At 38.0% G+C, this 16,311-nt stretch overlaps 1 protein-coding gene across 2 annotated transcripts in view; it reads left to right on the forward strand.

Moving 5' to 3' along the window:
- nfatc1 (nuclear factor of activated T cells 1) overlaps window positions 1-15,854 on the forward strand; it is a 180,228-nt gene extending 164,374 nt beyond the window's left edge. For both annotated transcript variants that reach the window (XM_008108766.3, XM_008108768.3), the window contains exon 10: window positions 13,322-15,854. In XM_008108766.3, coding sequence (XP_008106973.1) covers window positions 13,322-13,371 — 50 coding nt within the window. In that variant the 3' untranslated portion in view covers window positions 13,372-15,854. The remainder of the gene's footprint in view (window positions 1-13,321) is intronic.
- Window positions 15,855-16,311: the final 457 nt, after the last annotated feature.

Raw genomic sequence — 16,311 nt, forward strand, 5'->3', positions numbered from 1 at the left:
ACAGTAAAACCTTTAGAGTTATGGAGCATATATAAGACATTATAGCCAGAACCAAAAAAAGTTGGAAATTTTTCTATTACTGACAACTTTTTAAAAAATCCTTACAAATACAAGCATATTTGTAACTGATTTAGCCTAATGTAGTAGGGCTGTTATGCTGTTCTGGCCTTCCACTGAGCATCATTGATGTGAATTGTCATTTGGGAAAAACTTAATAGAAAACGTAGTATGATTCTTGAAGGCTAAGAAATAAAATAGAAAGCTGTACTGACTCACAGAGCCTTCTTTTCCTTGTGGTTTCAAGTTTGGCCCTCAGCTCTCTGATTTGAACATCAGCAGTTCCATCGAACATATGGTCGTATTCTGTTTGCTTTTTGTGGTATGGAAATTCTGTGTCAAACTTGAATATATGCCTACCATTTGTTTCACTTACTTTTGCTATTAGGAATGTAAATACATAACTTTGGTAAAAATGTGGTTTTCCTTCCTATTTATCTTTCTGCATAAATGTATGGTAGAGTGCAGCTTTTTTTCTGCTGGGCTGCAATTTAATTATCTGCTGAATAACTGAAACTTCCATTCAGTAACTGCTTTCGATTTTGTCTGTACCTTTTAAATGTAACTACTCTTTGATCCAATATTTACAGGCCAAATCAAAATTTCATGAATCCAGAAACAAACCTGATTTAAAATTGGAGTCTTCTCAAATATTCTAGTCAAGTCACTACTAGAAAGCTGTAACCCCACTTCTTCACTGGGGATGTTTTTTTCCTAACCTCCTCCCTAATTCAAACAATATAAGGAGATGGGGTGTTTTTTTGTTTTTGGAAAAGACTCAAACTACCTTAAAAACCACCTCCAAGTATAGTAGTTTGTCTCTTTGCCCCACATTCCTCTGCAAAAAGGTTGAAAACATCTTAAGCAGGAACTAGAAGTAATATGACATGACACTCCTTCTGAATTCACTGCCAACGTAACTATGAAGCCTGTGGCCTGTATATGATGGCAAAAATTGTTTTCCCTCCCTCCAAAATGTTCCCTCACTCCTACTTGCAATATGGTGTTTCTCAACACTTGGTCTCCACTTGCTTTGGACTCCACCTTCCAGAATTCCTTATTATTGGCCATGATGCCTGGAGCTTCTGAGAGACAACGTCCAAAGTATCTAGAGGACCAGAGTTTGAACATCAGTACCGCAAGGTGTTTTAATAAGTAGTCATTTGACTCACTTCAGTTATTTGTGTATTTATTTATTTGAAATACAGTAGAGTCTCACTTATCCAAGATTCACTTATCCAAGGTTCTGGATTATCCAAGGCATTTTTGTAGTCAATGTTTTCAATATATTATGATATTTTGGTGCTAAATTCTTACATACAGTAATTACAACATAACATTACTGCGTATTGAACTACTTTTTCTGTCAAATTTGTTGTATAACATGATGTTTTGGTGCTTAATTTGTAAAATAATAACCTAATTTGATGTTTAATAGGCTTTTCCTTAATCCCTCCTTATTATCCAAGATATTCGCTTATCCAGGTTTCTACCGGCCCGTTTAGCTTGGATAAGTGAGACTCTACTGTATTTGGATCCAAATTATTATTGCCTTCACAAAGGAGATTTTCTTAGGAACAACTACACTGTGTAACACGATTTTTGTTCCTGGGTTATAAATGTCTTTTCCTAATTGATTCTATCATAAAACCATGAAAAAGTCATCTTTGTTTTTGTGGGACGTCTTTCAGCACATTTTGCTATAGTTTTTCAATGAATACCTCAGAGAGTTTTGACCAATTCAACATAATTTGTGGCAGCCACAAAAATTATGTTTCAAGAATGTAACAACTACTTTCAAAGTAAGTACTGCACAATTAAACAGGAAATAACACTTTCGAACCAGGAACAGAGGTGTTGTTTTTTTCTTCCAAATTTTGTTACACAGTGTTATTGTCTTCTCAAACATCTGGAATGTATTTCAACATTATAGTTCTCTGATGAAGAGGGAAGAATCAAGATGTGTTCACTGCCTCCTTCTTCATTAGATCCCTGTAACCCAACACCACATGTATTTCCTCCCATATGTAAAAAAAAAATGTTTGGGTTTACTTGCAATCTAAATTTGCAAAGTTTAAATGTGAAAGAGAAACACATATTTGTCAATTCCCCAGGAATTAGAGAAAATGTCATTGTAATTTGCTTTTGATCTTGAATGTGGGGAAAAGCTAACCTGCCAGAGTTGCCCATCCCTGTTTGGAGGACAAAAAAGGGCATAAGGTGTTCCACTCAACTTGAATGTCCAGGGCTTCAAATCCTGCAGAAAAGCCTATGCATTTACCACAGCACAAGATCGCCATTTCATAATATCTTTTCCAATAAGTGGAGTATGACAGAGTCAAATCACAGGAAGTCAGAGGAACTGAATCATCGGCTACTCTCTCTCTGCTCACCACAAAGACACAGAGATCACTAGAAAGCTTTAACAGTTGTAACAATACTGATCATACTGTATGGAGGCTGATGCCCATTGTTTCATTTATCCACTTTAAACAAAATATTATTCTCTAGGCGTTTTCTAAATCAGGTGATCCCAAACTAAGACCTACAGACCAGATATGGCCCTCCAAGGTCACTTACAGTACCCATCTCCTGCCATAAGTCTAAAACAACTTGAAGGCACATAATAACAACAATCCTCATTAACTTGACTATCTCATCAGCCAAGAGCAGGCTCACATTTCCCATTTTACTGGTAATTTTATGTTGGTTGAAATTATTCTACATTTTAAATGTTGTATTGTTCTTTCATGGTTTTTTGCACTACAGCTGAGATATGTGCAGTGTGTACATGAATGTGATCTTTTTTTTTCAAACAATCTCAGGGACAGTGAACTGTCCTGCTTAAAAAGTTTGAGGACCCCTGTTCTAGGTCCTCCAACACAACTTTATGGTATTCTCAGGCCAGAAACCCTTCATTTCAATAGGATTTCATGTTATTCGTGGTTTCACAGATCCACATGAAAACTTAGAACTTATCTCTCTTGGATATGACAGTCATACCATACTTAGCGCATACAGTGTTCCCTCACTTATCGCGGGGGTTACATTTCAGGCCCACCCGCAATAAGTGAAAATCCACGAAGTAAGGATGTTATATTTATTTTAATATTTATACATTATTTTAGTAGTTATACACTATTTTAAGTCTTTATCAACCAATCGTGTGTTGATAAATCGCCTCCTCTTCCCGTTGCCGCTTGGGCTCCTTTTCTCTCCCTTCGGCTTCTTCTTCCTCCCTTCCTTAGGCTGTAAATTTTAATTTTTTTATGATTTATAATAGTCTTTTAGAGTTTATTGAAAAACCACAAAACAGTAAATCCTCAAAAAGTAAACTGCAAAGTAATGAGGGAACACTGTGTATAAAAGTGACCAGCAATGTAGGATGTAATTTGAATTACCGTATTTTTTCGAATCTTATGCTCATCTTTTTTGACTAAATTACCTTCCCAAAATGAGGGTACACATTAGATTTGCGCAATATGGTAAATAATTTTTTGGCTTTGAGGGTTTTGAAAATTAAGGTGGGCATTAGATCCAATGGTGCAACACTTTCTCTGAAATGCCAGCAACAAGGTCCATTTCTAGGTCTTTAGATGAGTCCTTCCACAGTCTTCCCTTCCCACAAGCTGGATTTAGGAAGCTATCAAAATTTAAATAGACCCATTCACTTATGAGAGGGTCATGATTGATTAAAATCTACTGTTTGTCACTCATTTGTTTCACCCACTCTAGTCTCTTGTTCCAAAACTAGTGTGCTCCGTAGTAATGGCTTATTGTGTTCAAAGAGACAGAAATAAGTTAAGGTTTAGATACAGCAAGAATACATGAGATATTAGAGTAAGATATGGTTCCATCAAGGAATATGTGATTATATTTTTCATAGATCTGTAATCCTTCTATTGATAATTATGATTTTTTTTGGTTAATAATTTTGCGTCTGCTTATCCGTTTTTAAATTCTCTATCTTCTAGCCTGTTGTACATTTCCTACTTTGTGCCTTGGAGATTAAATATCGTTTTTGAAATGCCTTTTCATCCATGGCAGAGCATTACTAGGTTTCAAATAGAAGTCCTAACATCTAGAGTTCGGAACTCTTGTGTGTTTCCTTTGCAGTTAGTTAAGATTCCCATTTCTTCCTATATTTCATGCACAAGCAAGATATCCCCCGAAGATTCGGGATTGTACTGTAAAACCAAATAGACCTAAAAGAATATAACAACTGGTGTCAGGAATGATATCCTGCACCTGAGTGAAGCAATTCTGCTGAGCAGTAAATGTTAGCATTTACCTTGGGAAAGGGGAAAATATGCCATTTGACAAAGACACTTCCTGCATGTTGCAAACAGGAGTAAAATATGGGAAATGAGCATATAGATATGTCTCTGTCAATGAAGCAAACTCTAGCACTACAAAAAAAGAACAGTTAAACATGTTCCAGCAAACTTTTTATTCAGAACTAACAATATACATGGAAGGCCTGGGGGCTCAGTGGGTTAAGCCGCTGAGCTGTTGAACTTGCTGACTGAAAGGTCGGCAGTTTGAATCAAGGGAGCGGGGTGAGCTCCCATTGTTAGCTCCAGCTTCTGCCAACCTAGCTGTTCGAAAACATGCAAATGTGACATCAATAGGTACCTCTCCAGTTGAAAGGTAATGGCACTCCATGCAGTCATGCTGACCACATGACCTTGGAGATGTCTGTGGACAACACTGGCTCTTTGACTTAGAAATTGAGATGAGCACCAACTCCCCCCAAGTCAGACACGACTAGACGTAATGTCAGGGGGAAACTTTTATCTTTACTTAACAATATAGATATGTGAAATGAAACAACAACGTCAGGTAAAACTTGCATAAGTAAACAAAACATTTTGACTCTGTTTCATCAACCACCGTTTTGCTTATGATTTCCATTTTGGAGAGCAGACTTATAGATTTACACAGGTTAACATGCTCATGTAAAGCTTGAGGCAGACTTGTCGGCTGCTTGCTTTTACCTTACTCATTGTGGGCACACACACCCAACTACAATAGGATCAGGTAGAGTAGAATCTACTCTTTCCAAGTTCTAGCTTTGTTTAGTGTAGACATGCAACTCTAACTCACCATTAAAAATCTCATTCACCATTCTCCCATTGCTATTGCTGCGAAATAAGTCTTCCATCTAAACTGAAGAAGAGGGAGGAAAGGGCTACTAAGTGATATGAAAATGTTTTTGTAAAAAGCAACTTCATCATCAGATGGTTTGTTAAATGAGTTACATCTGTATTTGCATCTAAACTGATTGGAAGAAACTAGCTGCTTTGTAAAATTTGCTAAATTCTGAAAAGAAGCAGGTAGAGTAGACCTTTTATGCCTTTATAATGGAAGCAGCTTAGCCAAGCTTTCTAGATTTTAGCAATCAGGTAAAATATTAGTCACATTCTTTGCAGGCTCATTTGCTAATAGTTCTCTGTTGTTCAGAAATAAGCCAAAATGTGCAGGATCTTAAACCTGCTATCTGAAATGACTCTATAATTCAGAGCAGTATTCTTTGGTGGAGGCACTGAAGCACATGCTGTACAGTGTCTCGTTAATTTAAACATTGTTCTCTTTTTTACAGACTCAAAAACCTAGGGACCAATTTTCAGCAGGCACATTAATCGTGGGTCACAAAATCGCAAATTCAGCATTCTGTAACCTATGTTTTAAACTGTCTGGTTCCTCTGCTATTTTACAATCTTTTTGACGTCTCTGGTCCTTCACTTACACTTGCAAATGATGGATAACCTAGTAAAGTCATAGCAGATCTGAACCTGCATTCTTTTTAGGCATGAAAGCTTTCACCATTGTAATCCATAGCCTTATTTTAGTGTTCTCGTTTTTTTGTTCTTTTGCAAGTGCATCTCCTGTTGGTGTGAACTGGATTTTTTTTTTGAGCTACACCTAGTTTATCACAGTCTTGAGGAATAATTATCCTCTGGATTCTGTTTTTCAACTTTGTTAAAATTAATGGAGGTTTGAAAAGGATATTCTTTGGATCACAGTTCCCAGAATCCCCAAGCCAGCAAAAGCCTTTTTCAAAAATTCCAGTTTTGTCGAATAGAAATGAAAACCAAACAAAGTCTTATTGATGACTTAATAATAATCTAAAGTGCTGTCTCAGCGTTGAATCGAGTTAATTAACAGTTCTTAACATACAAATGTACAATTTGGCAACCATTCACATAAGTCTTAAAGTAAAACTGTTACAGTCTCTAGTTTAGTTCCAGTTTAGCCAAATTATTTCTATTTGACAAAACTGGATTTAAAATTAGAAACTGTAATCGTTTTTCTGTAATACCTTTGTAAGTGTTGCCAAATTGTACACCTTTATGTTAAGACTATACTAATTCAGTGAATGAGAATACAAGTATTGGATACTTTAAGTAGAGTATATGTTGCTTGCTATATATACTACTAGTAGACGTGAGAGATTTTACAGGGATGGGGCTATGATCTACCACCGATTCCACTCAAATCCAGTTTAGATTGATGTTAGCACGACACCATAATCCCCATCTTTTACAGTTTGGAAAACAGTTGTTACTATAGAAGACAATATTACATTACAATTATAAAACTTATATATGTATTACTTTATACTATATTATATACCATACAGTAGAGTCTCACTTATCCAACACTCTCTTATCCAATGTTCTGGATTATCCAACGCATTTTTGTAGTCAATGTTTTCAATACATCATGATATTTTGGTGCTAAATTCGTAAATACAGTAATTACTACATAGCATTACTGCTTATTGAACTACTTTTTCTGTCAAATTTGTTGTATAACATGATGTTTTGGTGCTTAATTTGTAAAATCATAACCTAATTTGATGTTTAATAGGCTTTTCCTTAATCCCTCCTTATTATCCAACATATTTGCTTATCCAACGTTCTGCCGGCTCGTTTATATTGGATAAGTGAGACTGTACTGTACTTTCCTTTTTACGTTTCACTATAGGCAAACTAAGGCCCTCATTTTCCCTGTCCTCTTAGCATAAGGATATGATGGCCCTCTGCATCCTTATGCAGAAAGGAGGGGGGGGGGGGGGTAGGCACGCAGCTCAGAGCCACCACATGTTTCACCCTCCACCTGGCACCGCATCCTTATGCCGAGAGGATGGCCTCAGGAATGCAGGCAGTAGCTGAGAGCCCTCTGGAGCGCTCTTGGCTATTCTTTGTATCATCCTCCTCCTGGCATAATGCCGAGAGGACAGCCCGAAGATCGGGAAGGAGGATCGGGGCAGTTGCCTCATGTCTCGTTTTTCTCTTGACATAAGCATGGGGCGAGCAGCCCGATCCCTATGCCAGGAGGACAACTTTAGGATGACACGGGCCCTGCCCCGGCCCCTCCTTCTCACGGGTCCTCTCTTTCCTAGCCCGGCCCCTCGGTCAGGCCCATAATGCGGCCCCAAGGCAAAAAGTTTGCCCATGCCTGCACTAGAGGGACCAGGTTGACATCTGTAGGTCTCTGTTTTATCACAAGAGACTTGCCATTTCTTGAGGCAATCAGAAAATATATGTGTGGGTGAAATTTTAAAAACATTTGCCTTTCATTTTTTAAAGTTTAGACTTTAGCATCAATTGTATTTAAACTTCCTGTGTTAATTTTGAGAAGTAGACCTGTTTCATTCACTCTGCCGCCTTTGAAAATAAGATAAAACAGGCAACTAAACTATTGTGTCAGTAATATTGTTTTATTTACTACTATAGTTTCTATAGTAAGGTTGTTGTAAAGTTAAATATCAAAAGAAAAAGCCATTAATAAACTAAATTGTGGTATAACACCTTGCCACATCCTGCTGCAGTAGCATCTAGTGTTTAGTGTCAGAAAAGGTTCTTTTTCCAGCTCTCTCAAAAGCCATCACATGGCAAACCTGACTTTTAAAACTCTCTATGTTGGACTTTTTAATCATAAAATGCATTTTGACAGTGGAAAAGTTGGCATGACAGTGGAAACTATCAATGTAATAGATCTTAATTTGAGAGCACATTGAGGAACTATGGGTATAAGGAAAATAACTTTTAAAAAGAATGGTTAATTTCTATTTTAAAGATTCTACTTGTATGCAGGGACAGCTTTAGACAAATTATTTTGGAGAAATCTCCATGCTATTATATACTTATTTTGTATAGAATGCATACAAAATATATACATGAATTAGATTGCACTAAGTATGACACAGTTTCTTCATTTAGGAGACACATCTCTGATCTTGTATGCACAGGTTTGTGCAAGAGACTTCCCACTTTTCATATAGTTCAGAGATGGGGTGGGAATCAATGCAAAACAAGACATTTTACATTTGCTTGAGAAAAACAGATGCTAGTTTTGTGAAACAGTGTTTGACCGAACCTTTGGCCTGTCTGAAGTGGCTCTGCAGAAACCTGTGTATTGCCTTTTACGTATTGATGCAAACCCACCATTCTGTCAGAAGCAAGGATGTCATTGGTTCTCAAGTATTAAAAGTATTTCTTTATTCCCTCCCTGAAGCATATCTGCTGCTATTTGTTTATTTGTTTTCAAATGTGTTGTGAGTGAGAAGGCACCCTTGCAGTGAAGTTATAGGTACTATACTAACAGTGCATTATTTTCTATTGTGAGGTCTCTTAACTGAATCAATAAGTGGCACCACTTTCTCTCTCTTTCTGTCTGATCTCTTTTAACTTATCCAACATGGGCATCCCTCTTTCTAGGGCTACGGTAGATTCCTCAATGATTAGCACTAATGGAGACAAAAGTAAGAATATTGTGTCTAATATTTATTTTTTTATTTCACATTGATAGGATTAAATCCAATTGTTAGTTCTAACTAGAATAGAGCCATTGACTAAAGTCAGCATTTACATGAGCTCCGGCAGGAAGGTAACAGCGCTTCATGCAGTCATGCCAGCCACATGACCTTGGAGGCATCTACGGACAACACTGGCTCTTTGGCTTAGAAATGGAGATGAGCACCAACCCCCAGAGTTGGACATGACTAGACTTAATGTCAGGGGAAAAACCTTTACCTTGACCTTTATTCATTCAGTAGCTCAAACTACTCAGACAGTTGGATTTGGCACAGAAAGCACAGTGAGGGCTCTGTTTCTGTTAATGCATGTGAGGCAATGCATTGAAACCAGCCAGCGGAAGCTGTTCAGGCCCAGAAACCTGGGAAGGAGCAACTGGATAGTAAAGATTAAGGTTTCCCATTGACATTTATTTTTTCATCACAGGAGTGACTTGAGAAACCGCAAGTCACTTCTGGTGTGAGAGAATTGGCCATCTGCAAGGACGTTGCCCAGGCGATGCCTGAATGTTTGATGTTTTACCATCCGGTGGGAGGCTTCTCTTATGTTCCCTTGACATTAACTGTAGTTGTGTCCAACTCCGGGAGTTAGTGCTCATCTCCATTTCTAAGCCAAAGAGTCGACATTGTCCGTAGATGCCTCTAAGGTCATGTGGTCGGCATGACTGAATGGAGTGCCGTTACCTTCCCGCAGAAGCGGTACCTATTGATCTACTCACATTTGCATGTTTTTGAATGGCTAGGTTGGCAAAAGCTGAGGCTAACAGCAGGAGCTCACCCCACTCCCTGGATTCAAACCACTGACCTTTAGGTCAGCAAGTTCAAAAGCTCAGCAGTTTAACCCTTCGCCACCAGGAGATCAACTGAAGGACAATTAATAACCAGTTACTCCATCCCAGAAACTTAGTTCCTGGACCTTAAGGCCTTTCACTGGCTGATTTGTTGCCGTGTTACTGTCTTGGCATAGAAAATCCTGTACACATTGCAGTGGGAGGGAAATGAATTGCCCAGTTTCTGCAAATGGCAATATGGGTTTGCAGCTACAGTGTGGAAGCTTTCCTTGTGGAGTGGGACATCTGATGTTGCCTTGGGGACATGGGAATGAGACAAGCTGCAGGTTCCGCAACACAAATTGTACATAAGAAGTCACCCAAAAATACATTTACTACTGAAAAGATTAAGGAAACTGAAGTATCATTGCTAAGGATTCAATGCCACTCCAAAGTCAGGAGCAGTATATGTACTAATAAGTTACCAAAACTATCTGGTTCCAAATATTAGCTGACAATGTGTATGCTTGTCCTTAACACGAGGAAGGACAAATGTAGCCTTCCAGATGTTGGATGCCACTCTGAGTACTCCTAGTATTCCTCACTATTGCTTTATTAGTTAGGACTGTTGAGAGTTGTCCAGCAGTATCTACAGGATGCACTTTGCCTGCTCTTGCCTTGCCATGATACTGAACGTGGATCAGATACATTTTTCCACCAAACTTAGAAAATTGGTTGAAGCTGTATTGTAATGTGCCATATTAGCAACTTTCTAAGATAGCTCAATGAAGTTTTTCCACTTACGTGCATATAAAGTTTCCCACTGTAAATGGCCAAACTATGATTTGCATCAACTGGTAGAAATCCCATTTAATAAATCTGCATAATACGTTCATTGTTATATTTTAAGACATCAATGGAAATTCATGTGTAACCAGAAAGTCCTCATTAAACCTATCAGGCAAATGGTACTTCTATTTAGGTTTTATCACATATTTGACTATATTGATAGCATCATTGTCTGGTAAATAATTTTCTTCTGTTTCCAGCTGTTTTGAATACCAGTGATATAGATGTTAGAATCACCAGTGATAATATTCCAGACAACTATGTTTATGTTTATAGAAAAACGTATCTACCTGTTCCATTGTTTTTCATAAGTCAGAATGTGAGATAAAGTTTCAACTGGATTCATTCTTGTATGCATTTGGAGATATTTGCCTACACCAGTGTTTCTCAACCTTCCTAATGCTGCAACCTCTTAATACAATTCTTCATGTTGTAGTGAGCCCCAAACATAAAATTATTTCTGTTGCTACTTTGTAACTGTCATTTGGCGACTGTTATGAATCGCAATGTAAATATCTGATATGCAGGATGCATTTTCATTCACTGGACCAAATTTGGCACAAATACCCGATACACCCAAATTTGAATACTGGTGGGGTTGGGAGCAGGGATTGATTTTGTCATTTGGGAATTGTTGTTGCTGGGATTTATAGTTAACCTATAATTAACTAAGACCATCAGAAATATGTGTTTTCTGATGGCCTTTGGCAACCCCTCTGACACCCTCACAACCCTCCCCCTCCCATGGGTCCCGGCCCCCAGGTTGAGAAACACTGCCCTACACTGTTTAGTTTTGGAAGGAATGGCTTTTCTGGAGCTACGGACAAGCTTGGAGACAGACCACTTTTGGGAATCCCATCCAAACACAAGCAGACAGGGTCCAAAGGGTTAATAGTGGGTGACATGGTCAACTGCAAGCTGGGCGTCTATAGCAGGTTAGACAAAGACTGGAAACAATCAAGACACAAAGTGTTACTATTCTGAATGACAGGTGGCTCAGAACTGAAAAACCAAGTCTGGAGCCAAGGTTTTATAAGGCCAAAACAACCTTCATCAGTTCTTCTTCTCACCTGGTGTAGTTGAACTGATAAGGTTAAGTTCCCCTTATCTGAAATGCTCGAGACCAGAAGTGCTTTTGGATTTTCAATTTGGGGCGGGGGGGGGGGGGGGGATTTGTAATATTTGCATAGGCATAATGAGATATCTTGGAGATGGAACCCAAATCTGAACAAGAAATTCATTTATGTTTCATATACACCTTATACACATAGCCTGAAAGTCTTGTAATACACAATAGCTTTAATAATCATGTGCATCACTATCTCAGAAACCAATGTGTACAATCTTGAGCATTTAGAGAATTTTGGATTTCTGGATAAGGAATACTCAACTTATATTTTAGTTGGCCATTATATAGCTGGTGCTTTGACATAGGGCAGATCAAACAAATCACTCATTTGGGCTGAAAATTGTTTAGTTCCAACTGACTATGTCTTCTGTTGCATCTCATAGGTAAAAAGATGTGTCAAGCACTATCTGACTTGCTACCTCATTTTTCTCTGCTGATCTAGCTTCTGCTTTAAGTTACATTTCCCCTATAAAATATGCTCAGATCTTTTTTAAAAAGAAAGAAATCAACAGCGCTGATCTCCAGGAAGTTTGCTTTTGATCAGCATGTCCCTGTCCTGCCCAAGTACACATTTATCTATGCAGGAATGATCAACAACCCACAAGCAAAGGGCCGTGTGGGCTCTTCCAGGCAAGTTTCATGACATGGGCATGTGTTTCCCCTTCCCTGTGATGTTAGGAAAAGTCCAAAGTGGTGACAGCCTCCCCGATGACATTTTGTCTATCTTAATGTAAATCAGGCAGTGGCAGAGACCACAGGGAGGCAGGGTGGAAATAGAGGGGATGCTGTGCAGCTCACTGTTGATGGCCTTTGCCAGGTTCAGTCATTTCCTGTCCATCTGCCAAAAAACACAAGCGATAAATGGACATAACCGAGTGTGGGAAACAACCCAACCCAACAGTGGACTGTGGGAGGAGGGAAATTAGAGAGGAATCACAAGTAACAAAAACACACTACTGTCAATCCTGTGAGCTAACACTTAGATTCTGGGCATGGCTTACACCTTTGAGAAAACAAAAACAAAAGGTCCCATGTGGATGTATACTTAATTCACTGCCTTGTTCTCAGAAGTATTCAGATGCAGAAGAAGTTTTTCATATGTTTATGCTGGCGAAGAAGCCACAGAGATTTATCTATTTTACGGAGTCAGATTGTGAGCAAGCAAAAACACCAGTTTTGGTCCCTTATTGCATTAGCTCTTCCGTTGTAGTAACATCAAAGTATGAGAACCCCATCTGAGAGTGTCATAGTCATTTTCACACCTTCTAATCAGCACTCTGTGGTTCACATATCATTCCTTCAGATTCGTGTCAATTTACACGCAATGGACTAGTCCTTCTGTTGCCTTCATCTTGTTCATTATTTTTGCCTTCAGATGTATTTTGGTTTCTTTGTATGTGACTAATTTGGAGGTGGCATTTGTGTGATGCAGTTCAACATGGCCTACAACATTACTTCCCTAATAGGAGCTTTGAACTCACATGCAAGTTAGCATGTCCGTTTCGTTGGTGTAATGCATTTAGACCAGCCTTGATCGACTATTCAATTGGCTTTGTATGCTTATCACCCACAGCCACAGAGAAACTGGCTACACTAATTCAAGCATCTTTAAATGTTGCTTTCAGCAGAAGACGATATGGTAAGAATATAGTGAAATAACCCTTCTCCATTTGTGTTTCTTCTTCTTCTTTGCAGTAAATGAAATCATACGGAATGACCTCTCCAGCACCAACGTCCATTCATAGCTGACTGCCTCGAAATCTAGTTTTACGCTTAGCTGAGACAATGGCTTTTGATAAGCAGAAGATATTTCTTCATACAGTTCTGCTTCTCCACTTCCTCGAATGTTTGGAACAGACAATTACCTCTTCTCTAAATGTCTTTGTGCATGCATGCATTTGTGTATATATGCACACATGTACATGTGTGTATACATATATCTACAAAATTGTTTGGCTGGCTTCAGCTAAGACAACATCTCCTTTTTAAAAAAAAACGTAATCTCAAGGAAAATGGAGGGAATTAAATATGAATTGTGTGTTTGATGGGTTGACATAGAAAATAGAACTGGCTCAAAAATTGACTTCCTGCATACCTTTGAGCTCTCCTGGACTACAACCCTGAAAGTGCCTTATTTTATTAGATTGTGGCATCAGGACATTTTACTGGCAACTTTGAATTTGCTGCCACCCAGAGTATTTCTGGGCACAGAAGCTATCTAACATACCTCTCCACATTGAGAATTATTTTTACAGTAAAAGATGCATCTCAGTTCTATGGTTTCTTCAAGTTCCTTTGAACGCTGACATCACGTTGCCTTATTCCTGATGCCTTTTTAAAAAGCAAGTTATCATCTCTAATGTATATTTTAAGCTCATCACATGACATCGCTCATGAACTGTAAGACTGTTAATCATAGTAGCATGTTAGTATTTTGACTTTGCTTCAGGTATAGCACAAGAAAATTGGAACAGCAAAAAATATTAAGGTTGATGGACAAAAACATTGCAACCTTTTTTTCCTCAATTGTTTTACGTGTTGCATGTTCATACGATCTAGCCTATATGCATATATATGTATTTATACTTGGCAAATATACCTAGTTGCCTTGTGAAGGCTTTGGATTCAGCAATAAATTTTCTGCCTCTGAGAATGCAGTCCAGATACTAGGCAAATATTCTTGCCAACTCTGTGTTGTGGGTTTGTTATTTTAAAGACAATTATGCATTTTCTTTCCTCATGCTGATAAGCAAGCACTTTAGACAGTCAAGAAGGATGCATATGAAATATGTATTAATTACCAAATGACAAAAGGATGAGTGAAAACAATTGTAAATACTGCTATTGAAGAATGTAAAATATTGTGCAATTATCAAACTATTATTCCACTGAAGCCTTATAGCTCTCTTCTCTGTGTAAAACAACTATTACCAAAACCAAATGTTTTAATATTCAATGCTGTATAGTATGTTTTCAGAGTAGCTTCATGTTTTTAGAGAACATATAGAACATAAGCATGTAATGTAGTTGGAAACATTGTATTTTATACAATCAATAACGTGTACCAAGTAGCTAGTAATAGCATTTTATTTCACATTTAAAAAGAAAGAAAGAAAGCATGGCTTCATTTTTTAAAACATTAAATATTAATATTGTGCCTTAGGAAATATGCGTGAACTATGCCGCTGTTATTAAGGTGGCAACAAAGTGCAGTGTACAGTTAGTGCAAACTTAACAGGTTTCACAAAAGAGTGAAACAGTCCTGACCATTTAGAAATATTACTCTGTACAATTATGTCTTACTTCCTTTTTAGAAAAACAAAAACAAAAAAGCCATATTTATAACATTTGCACAGTACTGTGAAAATATAAGAATATAATATGGCTGTATGTACATAACTCATGTTAGTGGTCCTTCGAATTGGCTCATTTCCCCAACTATTAAGCAACCTATATTTACCCTGTACTTAGCTTTGTAGGCGTTGCATGTATTTCTTTGAAACTGCCATATTATATAATAAAGCACAACTTTCTGAAGAAAGAATACTTTTTGAGGGATTCAGCTTTTTCCCTCCCCACTCTTGGGAGGAACGTTTCATAAAACGATAAGCTTTTTAATGTGATGCGTTGAATATATGCTGTATGGTGCAGGCACTTCCATTTCAAACAGCTTTCAGTCTCCTAATATTATCCTTTTACAACCCACCAAGAACTGCTTCAGTACAACCTCCGTTCACAGCGATAGGAAAGTGTGCTGGAGTCAACACTTGGTGGGTCGTACAATATTTTTGGGAAGTATCTTGCCAACAGGATTGCTCTTTTTTTCATGTTTTCTGTACTGAAAGGATGTAGTTGCCAAGACAGACATGGGGATCCAGTGTAATTCTCAGATGTTCGGTTCTCTCACTTTTTCCTGAAATGTCAACAGAGTGCAAATGGAGGAACCTCTAGTATGCCAGAGGATTTTTGACTCAGCTACAGAAATATCTTGGGTGAGGCTCTGACCACACAAGCTCCGCTATGTTTGCATTTCAGCAATAAGTTTAGCTAGATAATCACATGTATTGTTCCCAGTATGTCACACCTTTGTTACTGTTTGTGTTTATTTTCGCCTTTTAAGCTGTTTTGGAAATTTGTTACATTCAAGCCTCGCTCTTCAAAGACTATGCATCTCTTGTATATGTATTCATGAATAAAACCTGTATCAGAAAGACAGCTTTAAACATAATTGTACCTTCTTTTCTATGGTTTGTGGGTTTGAGGGATAAATACTCCGTACAGCAGAATTTAAGCTGATGGTTGCTGGAGGTGGTAGATTGGCATGACTAAAGATAAACACATCTTTGAAGGCTCCTATAGATACTGTAATTACATTTTTAGATGGGGAATTCATTGGCCATGCTCTTAATCCAATGAAATAACTTCCAATATCTGAAAGGGAGAAATGGAGGACACATTCCCTTAAGAAGAAAACTAGTTACTGTAGCTCAGCTTGAATCTTTCTCCCTGATATGCTAAGTTTCTGGTGACAAAGGAGAAGAATTGAAAATGGCATTCTCCCACCTGCAGTCTGACCTAGTATGCTTCACTTTCCCACTTGATTCTGGTTCCTGCCAAGACTAGACCTCAGTCATTCTCGCCAGAGGAAAAAATAACATGGACCAATGTTCCAACTTATGCACTTG

This window comes from Anolis carolinensis, chromosome 4, assembly GCF_035594765.1.
Source record: "Anolis carolinensis isolate JA03-04 chromosome 4, rAnoCar3.1.pri, whole genome shotgun sequence".
NCBI lineage: Eukaryota > Metazoa > Chordata > Lepidosauria > Squamata > Dactyloidae > Anolis > Anolis carolinensis.